This window comes from Camellia sinensis, chromosome 10, assembly GCF_055761805.1.
Source record: "Camellia sinensis isolate YWXY chromosome 10, ASM5576180v1, whole genome shotgun sequence".
Taxonomy (NCBI): domain Eukaryota; kingdom Viridiplantae; phylum Streptophyta; class Magnoliopsida; order Ericales; family Theaceae; genus Camellia; species Camellia sinensis.
This window is the reverse complement of record NC_138970.1, coordinates 23,243,317-23,257,835: the sequence shown is the minus strand read 5'-3', so window position 1 is coordinate 23,257,835 and position 14,519 is coordinate 23,243,317. Positions and strand designations below refer to the sequence as shown.

Below are 14,519 nucleotides of genomic sequence, written 5' to 3'. Positions count from 1 at the left end.
CAAAATTGTTAGGATAAATCTCAATTTAACTTGAGGAGCCTTTGAACTATATATAAATCATTGTCAGAGGCAGAATACCAAGTATCTGTCATTTTCATAATAAATAAACAAATAACTGGGAAAGAGAAAACAAACCATCATCATTTAACGACCCATCACCACTTGGAGCCTCATAAAGTGCAATGCAATTCTTGCCCAAGTCCTCCTTTGCATTCTTTAAATCCCTGAACTTGAGAACAACATCAGAAACCAAAAAAGCCATATAATAATAATAAAAAAATAATAATAATAATAACAACAACCCATTTGGCATTCAAGAAAATGTAGGGGGGAAAAGAAAAGAAAATCTCAAATTTATTATTGCATATCACCAAAAACAGAGTTCAAAGACAGCACAAACATTCAAAGCTTCAATTTCAGAAACCCAAAACACCACATAAGATAAATGAGATAAATGAGATAGATATATATATATAGAGAGAGAGAGAGAGGGAGAGAGAAGCATACGCGAGACGGAGCATCAATGGAGCAGAGTTCATCTCAGGGATGAAGCCTCTGGATCTCGTGGTGGTGGCGGTGGATCTATGAAGATCGGCGGAGCAGGAGGCGGCATGAAAAGAGCGGCGGTACTCACGATGACGATGACGATGGCGATGGCGGAGGAGGTGCTCCGGTTTCCGGCGAAGGCGAGGAAGAGCGGCAGTGAAAGAGGGAGAGGAGAGGAGCAACGCTGAAAATAGAGAGAGAGAGAGAGAGAGAGAGAGAGAGAGAGAGAGAGAGCGGGGAGAGGTGCTGATTATTTTAAGGTTTGGTTTGGTACAAAATATATATATATATATATAGGTCATCTTTGGCGACTAAAATATGATTTGGTTGCCAAAGATTAAAAATTAAATTTTTTATTTTCATTCGGCTACCAAATGATTTAGTAGCCAAAAGTGGGTCTACAGCGACTAAAAGAAATTTTGTCACTAAAAATATATTTTTGGCGACCAATTTTTGGTCGCCAAAGATGAAAAATAATTTTTTTTATTTTCATTCGGCTACCAAACAATTTAGTAGCCAAAAGTAGGTCTACAGCGACTAAAAGTTATTTTGTCGCTGAAAATATATTTTTGGTGACAAAATTTTGGTCGCCAAAGACCAAAAATAAATTTTTTTATTTTCATTCGGCTACCAAACAATTTAGTAGCCAAAAGTAGGTCTATAGCGACTAAAAGGAATTTTGTCGCTGAAAATATATGTTTCCAAAGATCAAAAATAAATTTTTTTATTTTCATTCGGCTACCAAACAATTTAGTAGCTAAAGGTGCCCCTACGGCTACTAAAATTTCTTTTAGTCGCCAATTGTGATATGTTTAGCTACTAAAAATTTTTTTAGTGGCCAATTGTAATATTTTTAGCTACTAAATGTATTTTAGTGGCCAATAATCAACATTCCCCTACTAAAAAAAATTAGTAGCTAAAAAGTTGACTTTTGCCGACTAAAATTAATTTTGGTAGCCAATTCCCACACTTTTGGCGACTAAATTTGTTTTGGTAGCCAAAAATAGTCGCCAAAAATGTGTTTTCTTGTAGTGAATAGTACCACAAAAATGCATAACATTACAACAAAAATGCATAATTTTATTTATGAATCACAAATTATTTAACTCGATCAAAAGATTACGCAATATTTGCTACAAAAATGCAGAATATATACATAATAAATGCAAATAGTATACACCCCCAATAAATTTCCCCTTTTTTAAGGATAGGTAGTTGTTCTTGGACGCACCATGGTTGTTGACGAGGTGTGGCTAGGTTTACTACCTTATTTTACCCTTTTTGATTGACTGGTTATTACCTGGTAAAAATATATTTTTAGATGTTATTTTTACTTTTTCTATTATCATATGTACTCAAGTTCAAGTGGTTGTACTTCATAATTCAATTTCTAAAAATTTCAATATTTTTTGAAATTGAATTCGGTGAAAACTTGCAAACATAATTGAAGTTTTACCTGCAAATTTGAGGCAGAAATTTACAGTTGAGTGACTGACTAGAATTTGAATATCATTTATGTCCGGACCAAAACACACGAGACTGGGAAGATTGGTAAGTTCGACATAGGGAAATTGTCGCAAAAGGATTTCTTCTTCATTTTCCCTAGTGACAATCTTTTCTACCTTCTCGCAATGTCTAATATATAGATCTTCTAGATTCACAAGGAGGTTTGCCATGAAAATTGTGAATATATATCTCAAGTTGTCACAACACTCCACTGTTAGAGATGTTAGATTTTCAAAACAATGAATTTCTTGGGAAACATTCTTCCATATATGCACACTACAAGAATTGTGAAAATTGTGAATATATATCTCAAGTTGTCACAACACTCCACTATTAGAGATGTTAGATTTTCAAAACAATGAATTTCTTGGGAAACATTCTTCCATATATGCACACTACAAGAATTAACACTTTTGCCGACCAAAAAATTGGTCGCTAAAAGCCCATTTTTGGTCGGCAAAATTTATCCGCGACCAATTTTTTTAGTCGCTACTTTTGTGGCCAATTGAGGGTCGGCAAAAGTAATTCGCGACCAAAATTTTGGTTGGTCGGGAAAAGTTGGATTTGCCGACTAAATTTTTGGTCGCTAAATATATCATTACTGCGACTAATTCATTTAGTCGCTAAAACACTTTGGTCGCGAAAAGTGATATTTTCCCGACCAAATATGTTTGTCGCCAAAAGCAAAAAATCGGCGACCAACTGTTTTCGTCGCCAAAAGTTGAGGAATCGCCAACTAATAATTTAGTCGCCAAAAGGTAAGGAATTGCCGACCAATGATTTTAGCCGCAAAAGTGTAGAATTTGGCGACCAATTATTTAGTCGCCAAAAGACATTAAACAATCAACGACTAATTAGTTAGTTGCCAAATCTCTTTTTTTTTTTCTTTTTTTTTTTTAACAATCAATTTTTGTTTATAAACATTCAATCCAATATTGAACAATATTCATTCAACCCAACCCAAATATAACATTAAAATTCATCATATTTTCCTGCTCAATCCCAAACTTTACAATCATTCCATTCAAAACATTAATTGAGACAAGTTTTAAACATCCATCCATTGAAAACCAATAAGTAATTGAACAAAAATTAAAAGGAAAATCAATGAAGGAATCCAAAAAAAAATCTAAAACATGAAGGAATATATATGGTTTGCCATGATCAAGTTCTCCTCGGACATAATAACTTCAAAGTGTATGGTGTAGAAACATGGAACAACTGTATAGCTCTTATTCATATTTTTCTATGAAACACAAGTCCATATATATAGACTATCATACAGAGTTTATTCTAGACAATCCCTGCAATCACTTTTCTTTACAACTCATGCCACATACACTCTTGCTTTACAATTCATGCCACATGCACACTTGCTTTACAACTCATGCCACACTCACTCTCATTTTACAACTCATGCCAACACTCCCCCTCAAGTTGGTGCAAAGATGTCGCCAATGCCCAACTTGTCGAGTGAGTTGTAGAACATTTTACTTGACACGCCTTTAGTTAGCATGTCTGCCAGTTGATCTTCTGATTTAACAAACGGAAACTGAACTATCCCAGTCTCGAGCGTTTCCTTGATGAAATGTCGATCCACTTCAACATGCTTTGTACGATCATGTTGGACCGGATTGTGAGCAATACTAATGGCTGCTTTGTTATCACAAAATAACTCCATTGCTGAAGCAGGTGGGAAACCAAATTCTATAAGTAACTTCCTTAACCAAAGGAGTTCGCAAAGTCCCTTATTCATCGCTCTGAACTCAGCTTCTGCACTAGAAAGAGCCACGACCTTTTGTTTCTTACTCCTCCAAGTAACAAGGTTTCCTCCTACAAAGGTGAAATATCCCGAAGTAGATCTTCTGTCAGTATTGTTGCCTGCCCAATCTGCATCTGTGTAACCACCAATATTTAGATGATTATTCTTAGAGAACATAAGTCCTTTCCCTGGGGCTGATTTCAAGTATCGAAGTATTCGAACAACTGCATTCATATGATCTTTACTAGGACAGTGCATGAATTGACTTACAACGCTCACAGCATATGTGATATCCGGTCGAGTATGTGCCAAATAGATTAGTCTTCCAACTATCCTTTGATACCTCTCTTTATTCACAGGTAGCTGATCAGAATACTCTCCTAGGTGATGATTCTGAACAATTGGAGTGTCCTCAGCCTTACAATCAAGCATTCCAGTTTCTGCGAGTAAATCCAACACATACTTTCTTTGGGATAGAAAGATGCCCTGCTTTGACCGAGCCACCTCAATTCCCAAAAAATACTTCAACCCATCCAAATTTTTCATTTCAAATTCGGTTGCCAAATATTCTTGGAGTTTAGAAATCCCCCCAACGTCATCTCCAGTAATTATCATATCATCAACATAAATAATCAATGTTGTTATCTTTCCCTTGTAGTGTTTTAGGAATAGCGTATGATCTGAATTGCTTTGCTTGAAACCACATTGTCGCATAGCCATGCTAAACCGTCCAAACCATGCACGGGGAGATTGCTTCAAGCCGTATAGTGCCTTATTCAGTTTACATACGACTCCATTTTGAGAAGATGAAAATCCAGGTGGAACATCCATATATACTTCCTCCTTGAGATCACCATGAAGGAAGGCATTCCGTACATCAAACTGATGCAGTGGCCAATCTAGATTAGCTGCAAGAGACAATAATACCCTGACTGTGTTCAGCTTCGCCACTGGAGAGAACGTCTCATGATAATCTATGCCATAAGTCTGTGTGTACCCCTTCGCCACAAGTCTTGTCCCACAGATATTAATTTACTTGATAGGGATGGAACAAGTAAAGTGTTTGACAATGAGAGTGAGGAAGAGAGAGAAACAGTGCCGGCTCCTGTAACCGGATAAGTGACCCCATTGGCATTAGCAATATTTACCCATTTTGGTTGAGTAATAGAAGTAAAGTCATTGGGATCAAACGTCATATGATCGGTGGCTCCCGAATCAAGTATCCAACCATTAAAGGCATCCAGAGTGGAATTAAATAAAGCGTAACCACAGTTACCTGAAGCACTGAAAGGGGTAGAGCCATCTAGGAGATGAGAAGTACTTGTGGACGTTAGAAGAGACAACTCGGGATCCGCATGTGCTAAAGCAGCCCGTCCCGAAACACTGTTGACAACAGCTTCACTTTCACTTTGTTTCCGGGCTTTGAACTCGTCCCACCATTCTGGAAACCCATGTAATTTAAAACAAGTCTCACGGGTGTGTTTGGGCTTGCCATAATAAGTACATCCATGACCTTCAGTAGATGGCTGCCCAAAGCTACGGCTGGAAGAAGACAAACCAGATTTGGGCAGCGCTGCACTGGACCGAGTTCCAGCTGCAGGCCGAGTTCCAATTGCAGATTTCCTAGTTGGGACCATCGATAGCTGCTGTTTCAGAGGCTGCGGATTGGAGCGGCTTCCTCCTCGAGATGCCATAGCAGCGCCAACCTGTCCATCTGTGCTGACCATCATCACGGACTGTCGTGAATCTTCACGGCGAACATAGGCATATGCCTGTTCGACTGAGGGGAACGGGTTCATGAGGAGTACGTCGCTACGAACCTTGTCAAGCCGATCGTCTAAGCCATCAAGAAAGGTATACACTCGATCCTCTTGTAGAATGGAAGTAAATTTCTGAATATCATTGGGACAGACCATCAGATTGGGGCGTCGGAAATCGATCTCCCTCCATAAGGCCTGAAGGCCATTGTAGTAGGTTTCAATTTGCCCACCGCCCTGTCGCATCTTGGTCACCCGTTTCTTGAGATCATAAACCTGCGATGTGTCTGTGCCATCAAAAAAAGTTGTGGCAATGGCATCTCACACTGCTTTTGCCGTTGGGAATCGAATGAAATTACCAATCATGCTTGGTTCCATGGAGTTAATTAACCACCCTTTCACAATCGAATTTTCAGTCCGCCATTTTTGCCATGTTGGGTCAGTTTGGTGGGGCTGTTGGAGATCTCCATTGATGTATCCAAGTTTATCCTTGCCGGAGATATACATCTCCAAAACTTGGGACCACAGAGCATAGTTGGTGCCATCCAACTTGATGCCGATCGGTGCAGCGAAAATTTCATGGGTTGGTGTCTGGTTTTGAGTCAGGGTCTGGGACAGTAAATCTGTCATTCTGGATGTTAGGTCTTCTAGGGTTGGGTTGGTAATGGATGTTTGGTCTGTGGATGGAGTTGCCATAGTCGGCTAGGTCTGGTGAAGGTGTAAAGTGTGAAGCAGAAAGCCTAGGATCTCTGCTCTGATACCATGTAGAAACATGGAACAACTGTATAGCTCTTATTCATATTTTTCTATGAAATACAAGTCCATATATATAGACTATCATACAGAGTTTATTCTAGACAATCCCTGCAATCACTTTTCTTTACAACTCATGCCACATGCACTCTTGCTTTACAATTCATGCCACATGCACACTTGCTTTACAACTCATGCCACACTCACTCTCATTTTACAACTTATGCCAACATATGGTGGTGTCATCGTTGTGCTCTCTGTAATCCTGAAACCATTAAAATCTATCGTGAGACTCCAAACACCTCACATACTACATAATAATATACTAAGAAATCAGTTCAAGAAATCAAACTTAATTATACCTTGATAAATAGGTCCTTGATTTTATTATTTCCTGTCATAATTGATTCAAGAAATTCTTTATAATCTTGAGTCCATCGTCGTGTAGGCAGCTCTGTAATCCTGAGTGTAGTTTCGTTGATTTCCTCCATAATTCCACACACAAAGTAGCTAACCCCAGCTTCTTTGGTTGCTGTCTTCTCAATGGTTCCTCTGAACCCTTTGTACCATGGATCCATCGGCACCATTTGCTCACCATTCAACAAACGCCTCACATTAGCAACAATATCCCTTGGATTATAATTTGGAATGTAGGAGCTCCATCCTGTCCCAATTCCTTCACTTCCATTGACAAGAACCAATGGTATGGCAGGTATGTACCTAAACGAAAAACAAAAAAATTTATACATCTGCAAAACCTTCATCATAATATGTTTATTTGCCACTGATAAAAAAAACTTACCAGACAGGTTCAATGTTTTAAACCTGATCAGTCATGATCATCAAATGACCATATCAGGTTCTTGTAAAGGCTGTAAAGCTGAAAACCTAATGCAGGATAAGCTAACTTCCTGGAAACGAGTATAGAAGCTTGTTTTTTTTTTTGACTAAGGTTAAAATGGAAAAGTTTTTCTTTTTCTCTGCCTACATCTCATTAAATGTACAAGGCATTGAAGTTCAATAGGATAGTTCCACCAATGAGTTCCTGGAAACTAGTATAGAAGCATTTTTTTTAAACTAATCTTAAAATGAAAAAGTTTTTCTTTTTGTTTGCCTACAGCTCATTAAATGTACAAGGTGTTGAAGTTCAATAGGATAGGTCCACCAATGAGTCCATATCCAGGAAAATCCATTGCCAGCATTGTATACTCAATTCAAAAAATTTAATGGGTATTCACAGCTAGCATCTTATTATGATTTTAATTGGGTATGTGATAGAGATACTCACAATATCTCCAAAGTCTGCAGTAGTCCTAGCATTGAAGGAATCTTGCCACTGAGTTCATTGTTATTAAAAACCCTGCTCAAATTAATTCACAAGATGACATTGAAATTAGGGCTCAGATTGAGAGAAACGGGGCTGCCCAGAAATTCCGTCCAACATTCCTCATCATATTATAAAATTAAAAAAAGAAGAGAACACCCATTCTGTCAACAGTTAAAAGGCAAAATTGAGTGGGACTTGTCATTATATATGAATTCATTCAAACGCATATTTAAAATATTATTCTCGTAACAAATGTTGTTCTCTTTGTCACCATGAAAGCTTGTTGCTTATACTTGCCATACAGGTAAGCAAACTGTATAAATGCATAACCTGTTGTTCTGTCATTCAAGTGCATACCAGAGACTTGTGAATAAATAGCTGGTTCAAAGGAACTCACACATGTATCAGAGACATATTTGAATTGAAAAGCTGAGATGGGATTTCGCCAGAGAGCTGATTGCTTCCACATTGACTGTGAATAGTATACAGAATTTTAGTTAGCTTAAATACAGAGAGAGAGAGAGAGAGAGAGAGAGAGAGAGAGATTAGACATACAAGTGCTTTGCTTTAACCAGCTTATCCAGACCAGGTGTGCTCCCATTAGAGACAGGGATGGTTCCAGAAAGGTTATTGCCAGTCAGATCCAACCAATAAAGATTAAAGAGATTACCCATTGAAGGTGGAATTGGTCCACTGAATCTGTTGAAAGACAGAGACCTGTAGAATACAGAATGAAATAATTGAAATATAGGCCAAAGCATGCAAATGCACAGTAAAAGGTAAGCCATACTAGAAGATTTAGTACATGCACAGTTCAGCAGAAATTTTCTGGAATGGAAACATGATGATATGAATTAAAAGATTGAAGTTTCTGATGCAAGATTTAAAGGACCAAAAAATGGTTCCACGCTCAATTTTTTCTCATCTTTTGAAAGCATGAAGAGGGAGTAAGTACGTTCACTCGGAGAAGTCAGAGGGTGTGGGAGCATTTGTGCTTGAAAGGTGCAAATATTAGGATTTTATAGGAAGCCCAAATAATACATATGGCTTAAATAATTTGAGGAAAGAAATATAACATTTTGCAGTACTATGAAATTATCAGAACATTTTGCAGTAACTTCCAACTCTCCATAACAGAACATGAGAAGCTTATAGCAACCTGATGAAGTCAAAAAATTGTGATATTCATTCCTCTGAATGTTTCGGAAAAGATGTTCTTGCTCAGTCTAGACTATGGGAATTAAATTATTCATTTGCAGTATACAACAAACACGAACAGGCGTGCTTGCTTTTAAATTACCCATACCAATGATAAGTTTAGATACTTATCATTTCATCTCAAGAGCTTTATACTTTTACACTACCAACAAGCTGCATTGAAACAGTGTCACCTCAATGCCACGGGCATGGAAACACTTTCTTTTTAGATATCATTAGGTGAGAAACACAGTCAACAATGAAAATTCCAATCCTAGAACTTCAAAAATTGGGTCTTGCTTGATGCTGAACTCTACAGTATGCTAGTAGGAAAAACATCAGAGGCTACAACTTGACATCATAGAAATTGCAATATATCTTTTGATACTTCTAGCTAACGAAAATAACGAAGCTAAGATAACTTTGCCATTAATAGTTAAGTAGATCATGCAGTTAAAACAAACCTCCTGCTTTGGTCCCAATTTCATATACTGAGGTGAATCAACAGCAACAAGAGCAGGTTCACAAAGCTTTATAGCATCATGCAGATCCTTTAAGTGCCCCCATTTTGGCTGTCTTAGTAATCCTGTATGAAAAATAAAGAGATAAAAAGTGAGATTGGTGAACAACCATTTCAATGAGAATGCTAATAGTGATATGAATAAGCAACTAAACCATATATTTGTATCTAAGTTATACATCAGTTGTTAACCCAAAAAAAAAAATTTATCTTATTTAAGTAAAGTTTAACTTACCATATTCATCAATTGGAGCATCATAATCGCAACTAGTAATATAGTTTGGGCCCCCTGCAGTACGGCCAAAATTCGTCCCACCGAAAAACTGCAAGCACAAATCATGGAAACCATGCATTTGGTGGTCAATATGCAGCATATGCGTCATCACCCCTTCAAAAGATAGGTCTTTTTGGAGGTTGTGCTTGAATTGTGCCTTAGTGTCCTTAACTCTACTGTTTCGACTTTCTGCCTTTCCATCATATTAATACTTAGTAGGAAAAACAGTGGCCATGTCCCACATTGTCGCTGATACAAGACTGCCATGAGTATATAAGATGCCATCATCCATTCAAAAGTTGTGCTCTTTCAAAGGTGGTGCTTGGATTTTTCCATAGTGCTCTTGGCTGCACTGTGGTAGGGGTGACGAGAAATAAATATATACATAAAAATATGTATATCGTACATTGGTAACCCATGATTACCAAAATAAAATATGGTGCTCTCATAAATTTAGAAGGTTCACTCGCCCTTTAGGGTGTCTTGTATCTTCTGAGCAAACCATGGAAATCATGCAAGTTTTGATGGTAACTAATATAAAATATTCTAGAAAAGGAAATTTGTTTTAACCTTAACAAATGTTGAATATCAATTAGCCAAAAGATATATATTTTTTTTAAAAAAAAACTCACAGGTCAATGATCTGATTCTATTTTTAATTGTATTGCATCTTAGAATGCACGCTATTGAAGCACTTGTCTGTCTAGTTAATTTACCATATAATAATTCTGAAAGCTCCCTCCACGTACAATGGTATTTCATCAAGAAGAGACTCGGCATTCAATAGACCCTCATGTAATATAAACAACTAGCACTGAAAAAGAGCATTGATTGCCAATAACATTCTTTTGGCTGTGACATTCTTTGGTCAAGTATATACTTTACCACCATGGTCAGTGAGTATATTACTAATAACCTAATTCAACTATAAATAAACATAAAATTATAAAATGAATAAAACCACCATGCCAAACTTTGAGCTCACACGTCCCACATCAAGACAATTCAATAGTGGTATAAATCTTGGAGCAAGGCTAGAGAAATGACCTTGTAGTGATTCTAGCAGCAACATGGTGCTTGGGAGAGAATAAAAAAATTGCAGCAAAATACCTTTGGATTTGCAGGATTGTCAAATTGTTGAAGCATGTAGGCATTTGGCGTGCTATTCAAAATTTCTTCAGCTTTCTGAACTGCTCCGTTCATCCCCTTAGCAGAATCAGTCAAAACAAGCTCAGCTCCAAAAGCTTTAAAAAAAACCCTTCTTTCTAGACTCATTGAGGCTGGCATTGTCAATATGAGCTTATATCCTTTTGAAGCAGCTATAAATGCAAGTCCAATGCCAGTGTTTCCACTAGTTGGCTCCACCAGAATGCTCTAGATAGAGGGGGGGCGGAGGAGATGGGGAAAAAAGAAGAAAATTGTTGCATCAGAATGGTAAACAGGATATATTTTAATTAATTAATTTATTTTTTTGATAGACAGGATAAATGTTAATCTAAACTAAAGTGATTATTAACATATTGAGGACATAACGTGCCATACATATTTACAGGAAGCATTTTGAGCCAAGATGAAGAATAACACCACGATGTGTTAAATACATTCATGCTGTGTTCTACTTCAGATCATTTGTTTACAACAAAAGATATATAATTATTAGGGTTAAAGGTACATTACAACTGTTGATTTAAGTGTTTATGTGCTGATGGTGCATAAAAAAATTAGTTTCATGGACTCCAATTTTTGTTAAGGCGGCCTATCTATGGAAGGGTTGCCTTAATATACAAGGGCTGCTATTGTCCAAATACAGCAAAAACAAAAGGCAAAGCACATCAAGATTGCACACATCCTTTATACAATATGAGGTAAGGATTGTATTCATGGTTATGTTACCTTCCCTGGTGTTATAAGACTCCTCTGCTCAGCATCAGTTATCATACTGTGTCCAATCCTGAAACCAAAAAAGAATTGAATACTACAGCACGGGAAATAGATCAGCAGAACAGAATAGTGGAAGATTGGACTGCCACAATAGTGGAAGAGTTTGGCAGGAAATATAAATAACACCAGTGGAATAGTTAATCAAGTGGACTAGCTTAGTGGAACACTAGCTTAGTGGACTGCCACAATATAAATAACACCAATATAAATAACACTAGCTTAGTGGACTGCCACAATAGTGGAAGAGTTTGGCAAGAGATTGGACTGCCACAATAGTGGAACAGTTAATCAAGTGGACTAGCTTAGTTGACAATTTTTACATACTTCTAATTACAAGGTTAGGGAGTCAATTTATGCTAAAGACAAAGATTGATTATTTTTGCTCTATTATTTATAAATTATGATTGTTCAGTTTAATATAATTATCTTCATAAATAAAAATAATCACTTGCCAATTGAAAAAAAAAAACAAAAAAATCACCATCAAAGTTGCTACCCTATATGGAAAAATGCACACACTAGTGTAAAAGGAGAGATTGTGAAATGATCAACTTCTCATGATAGAAAATTTTGTAAAATAATCAACTGCTACATGACAACTGAATGAATAAATAGTGTTGAAAAGAATTCAGATCTTTGATATCCATAAGACACTAAGTAAAAATTTGGAATTTTAGAACTTGCTAACATCCTTACAAATAAACACTATATTTGAACTAAAAGCAAAATAAACAAACTAGATGATCCAAAAGATAAAGGAGCTACTCTACAATATTTGATTTATTGCTCAATAAATTTATTCCACAAGTCCATCCTTGCACACATGTATTCAACCCAACTTCACATTAAAAGTACATAAATCTTTTCGTTAAAACAAAACTCCTAATAAAAACAATAATAAAAAGAAGAGACCAATACCTGGCCACAAGCATCTATCCTGGGGCATTGAACCACCACCACTTCTCTCCCATTGTCTTTTCTGTTTCTCAAAATAAATAAAAGAGTTGCCAAAAATAACTGTGACAACAATTACAACCAAATATTAGGGCTAAGGCATAGATAATTACAACTATGGACATCAAGGCCAAGTCAATGAAGGCCACCCCCAAAGCCCAAGTAACTTAGACATTGGACTTGAAAGACAATAAATTTAAGATATAATCATATAAGGCTTAGAACCAAGGGTAAGTCTAAGGAAACCAAGGCCACCCCTAGGCCAAGGCAATCCAAGGCCATCACTAGGTCGAGGCAAGCTACGGCCACCCCAAGGTGAAGGCAACCAAGGCCAAAGCCAAAGGGAAGACAATGAGAAAAGGGTATCAATAGCTATTATTATGTTTTGAATGATATTTTATGATATCCACACACAAAGGGTCAGAATCTTTCCAAGTTTAGTAAAAAGGGAATTTCTCCCTTGATGTTATGTCAGAAATGGCACACCTTATTTCAAAATAAAGATAACACATGAGATGATTTTGCTCAACTACTTTAAAGTTGATCTTGCTTCCAATGTCCATTATCAAACCAAAAACTATCTTAAATATTTTGTTGAGAAAAGATATTTTCAAGAAAATTTTAATAAATGTTTTCTAGAATGGTGCATCAAAATTGGCTATCATGTCATTTGTTTTCCACTGCTTCACACAATAAAAATAATTCCAAATTGTGTTACTTTATTTTTTATGCAATCCTAACCACCAAATAGATTTCATTGTCATCTTTCTTTCCTTAATTATGTATAACTTCAATTTAAACACACTATTAACCAAAGAAACATAAATTTTGATAGAGGGATGGAGAGTGAATTTGCAAAAATTTGACACAGAAGATATATACTTTTGTTTAAAAAGAAACATGCATGAAAAATATTCATGTAGTTCAATCATATTCTCTCTTTTTAGCTGTAATAATGGTTACCTCATCCTCACATAAACACATGTGAAAGTTAAAGGGAACCTTGGAAGCTCGAGGAGTTGTTAAACAGATGGAGAAACCATAATTATTCATAAGAGTTCAAATCCAATGACGGAAACACAAGGTAAAACCACCTAAAATTTCATTAAAAAAGCAAATTGAATTATCTTCTATCTACTTCTCTTCCTAACATGTTTTGAGGCTGGTTGGAATCCTCCTCTTTCTAGTTCTTTGCTAACTTGTTCTTTTCAAGGCCCAATACATACACATATACAACTATAATTATAGAACTGGTTCAATTAGCAATTTAGATAAACTAAATACAAACAAATAATCTTCTTTATATGGACCAGTCAGCTGGAGTTGAGCTTGAACACAACTGGACAAACTTCAGAGTTCCAAAACAGGACCTAGAATAGGAATATCAATGTAAAATGTAAAGTTAACACACATTCATAGTGCAACGAACAATCACTAGCATGTCAACTTTTACTACTTTTATCTGGCTTATGTGCTCTTCCCCGTGGAGAGCAGGCTAGTCAAGCAAGGACATCAGATGTTGAATACATCCTTCTAAACAACAAAGCAAATATAAAACACCAGCATATGAGCATTATAAAGGGGAAATTTCAAGGTGCAACAAATCCCTAATCTAAACAGGTTCACTGTAGTTGTTCCTGATGATGACATCAATCTCTATGAGATACTCAATTACATATGCCTTTATATTAAATTGACAATCAAACACGAAACAAAGTGAGACCAACAATGTCAAAATTTTACACATAGAAAAAATGACACTGAACAATCGAGCACTATTGCTGCAATACAAAACATATATATATATATACATAAACCCTAAAACCATCGTAAAACCCCAAATCAATGACACTGAACAACACAGTCATACAAAATCAACTCACATGTCGTCCATGCAGATGTGGCCTAGAAGATGAATCGAGTAGGGCCATTCGTCCTGGAATGTAATCCCCTGCATTGAAACCTAGAGCGAGAGAGAGAGA

The 14,519-nt window shown here is 36.6% G+C and overlaps 4 protein-coding genes across 4 annotated transcripts; all 4 read right to left on the bottom strand.

Moving 5' to 3' along the window:
- Positions 1-3,484: 3,484 nt before the first annotated feature.
- Positions 3,485-6,267, bottom strand: LOC145800223 (uncharacterized). Its single transcript, XM_082889878.1, has 3 exons — positions 5,931-6,267; positions 4,851-5,858; positions 3,485-4,764 (listed from the first exon to the last, which is right to left on the bottom strand). The coding sequence occupies exons 1-3, from the start codon at positions 6,265-6,267 to the stop codon at positions 3,485-3,487; spliced, it is 2,625 nt and encodes an 874-aa protein (XP_082746004.1).
- A 96-nt stretch (positions 6,268-6,363) lies between these two features.
- LOC145801581 (DNA topoisomerase 2-like) lies at positions 6,364-7,134 on the bottom strand. The gene is made up of 3 exons (XM_082893343.1): positions 7,127-7,134; positions 6,687-7,044; positions 6,364-6,589 (listed from the first exon to the last, which is right to left on the bottom strand). The coding sequence occupies exons 2-3, from the start codon at positions 6,909-6,911 to the stop codon at positions 6,539-6,541; spliced, it is 276 nt and encodes a 91-aa protein (XP_082749469.1). The 5' UTR covers positions 6,912-7,044; positions 7,127-7,134; the 3' UTR covers positions 6,364-6,538.
- A 2-nt stretch (positions 7,135-7,136) lies between these two features.
- LOC145789157 (leucine-rich repeat receptor protein kinase HPCA1-like) lies at positions 7,137-8,362 on the bottom strand. The gene is made up of 3 exons (XM_082893344.1): positions 8,207-8,362; positions 8,049-8,123; positions 7,137-7,684 (listed from the first exon to the last, which is right to left on the bottom strand). The coding sequence occupies exons 1-3, from the start codon at positions 8,323-8,325 to the stop codon at positions 7,609-7,611; spliced, it is 270 nt and encodes an 89-aa protein (XP_082749470.1). The 5' UTR covers positions 8,326-8,362; the 3' UTR covers positions 7,137-7,608.
- Positions 8,363-9,053: 691 nt separating this feature from the next.
- LOC114263948 (uncharacterized) lies at positions 9,054-11,657 on the bottom strand. The gene is made up of 4 exons (XM_082893342.1): positions 11,536-11,657; positions 10,753-11,016; positions 9,604-9,691; positions 9,054-9,434 (listed from the first exon to the last, which is right to left on the bottom strand). Exons 1-4 carry the CDS (start codon positions 11,578-11,580, stop codon positions 9,187-9,189), a joined length of 645 nt encoding a protein of 214 aa, XP_082749468.1. The 5' UTR covers positions 11,581-11,657; the 3' UTR covers positions 9,054-9,186.
- Between the last annotated feature and the right edge of the window lie 2,862 nt (positions 11,658-14,519).

What these genes read in the sequence shown, in the direction of transcription:
- LOC145800223 (XM_082889878.1), bottom strand. Translation starts at nt 6,267, where the DNA reads ATGGCAACTCCATCCACAGACCAAACATCCATTACCAACCCAACCCTA. An exon ending in CATGGAACCAAGCATGATTG is followed by an intron (nt 5,859 to 5,930) that starts GTAATTTCATTC and finishes TTGATGGCACAG; the next exon opens with ACACATCGCAGGTTTATGAT. An exon ending in ACTTGTTCCATCCCTATCAA is followed by an intron (nt 4,765 to 4,850) that starts GTAAATTAATAT and finishes CGTTCTCTCCAG; the next exon opens with TGGCGAAGCTGAACACAGTC.
- LOC145801581 (XM_082893343.1), bottom strand. Translation starts at nt 6,911, where the DNA reads ATGGTGCCGATGGATCCATGGTACAAAGGGTTCAGAGGAACCATTGAG. An exon ending in TCAAGGACCTATTTATCAAG is followed by an intron (nt 6,590 to 6,686) that starts GTATAATTAAGT and finishes TAATGGTTTCAG; the next exon opens with GATTACAGAGAGCACAACGA.
- LOC145789157 (XM_082893344.1), bottom strand. Translation starts at nt 8,325, where the DNA reads ATGGGTAATCTCTTTAATCTTTATTGGTTGGATCTGACTGGCAATAAC. An exon ending in CTGGTTAAAGCAAAGCACTT is followed by an intron (nt 8,124 to 8,206) that starts GTATGTCTAATC and finishes TACTATTCACAG; the next exon opens with TCAATGTGGAAGCAATCAGC. An exon ending in AATATGTCTCTGATACATGT is followed by an intron (nt 7,685 to 8,048) that starts GTGAGTTCCTTT and finishes TAATTTGAGCAG; the next exon opens with GGTTTTTAATAACAATGAAC.
- LOC114263948 (XM_082893342.1), bottom strand. Translation starts at nt 11,580, where the DNA reads ATGATAACTGATGCTGAGCAGAGGAGTCTTATAACACCAGGGAAG. An exon ending in ACAATCCTGCAAATCCAAAG is followed by an intron (nt 9,692 to 10,752) that starts GTATTTTGCTGC and finishes TTGTGCTTGCAG; the next exon opens with TTTTTCGGTGGGACGAATTT. An exon ending in TGCTCCAATTGATGAATATG is followed by an intron (nt 9,435 to 9,603) that starts GTAAGTTAAACT and finishes TTTTTCATACAG; the next exon opens with GATTACTAAGACAGCCAAAA.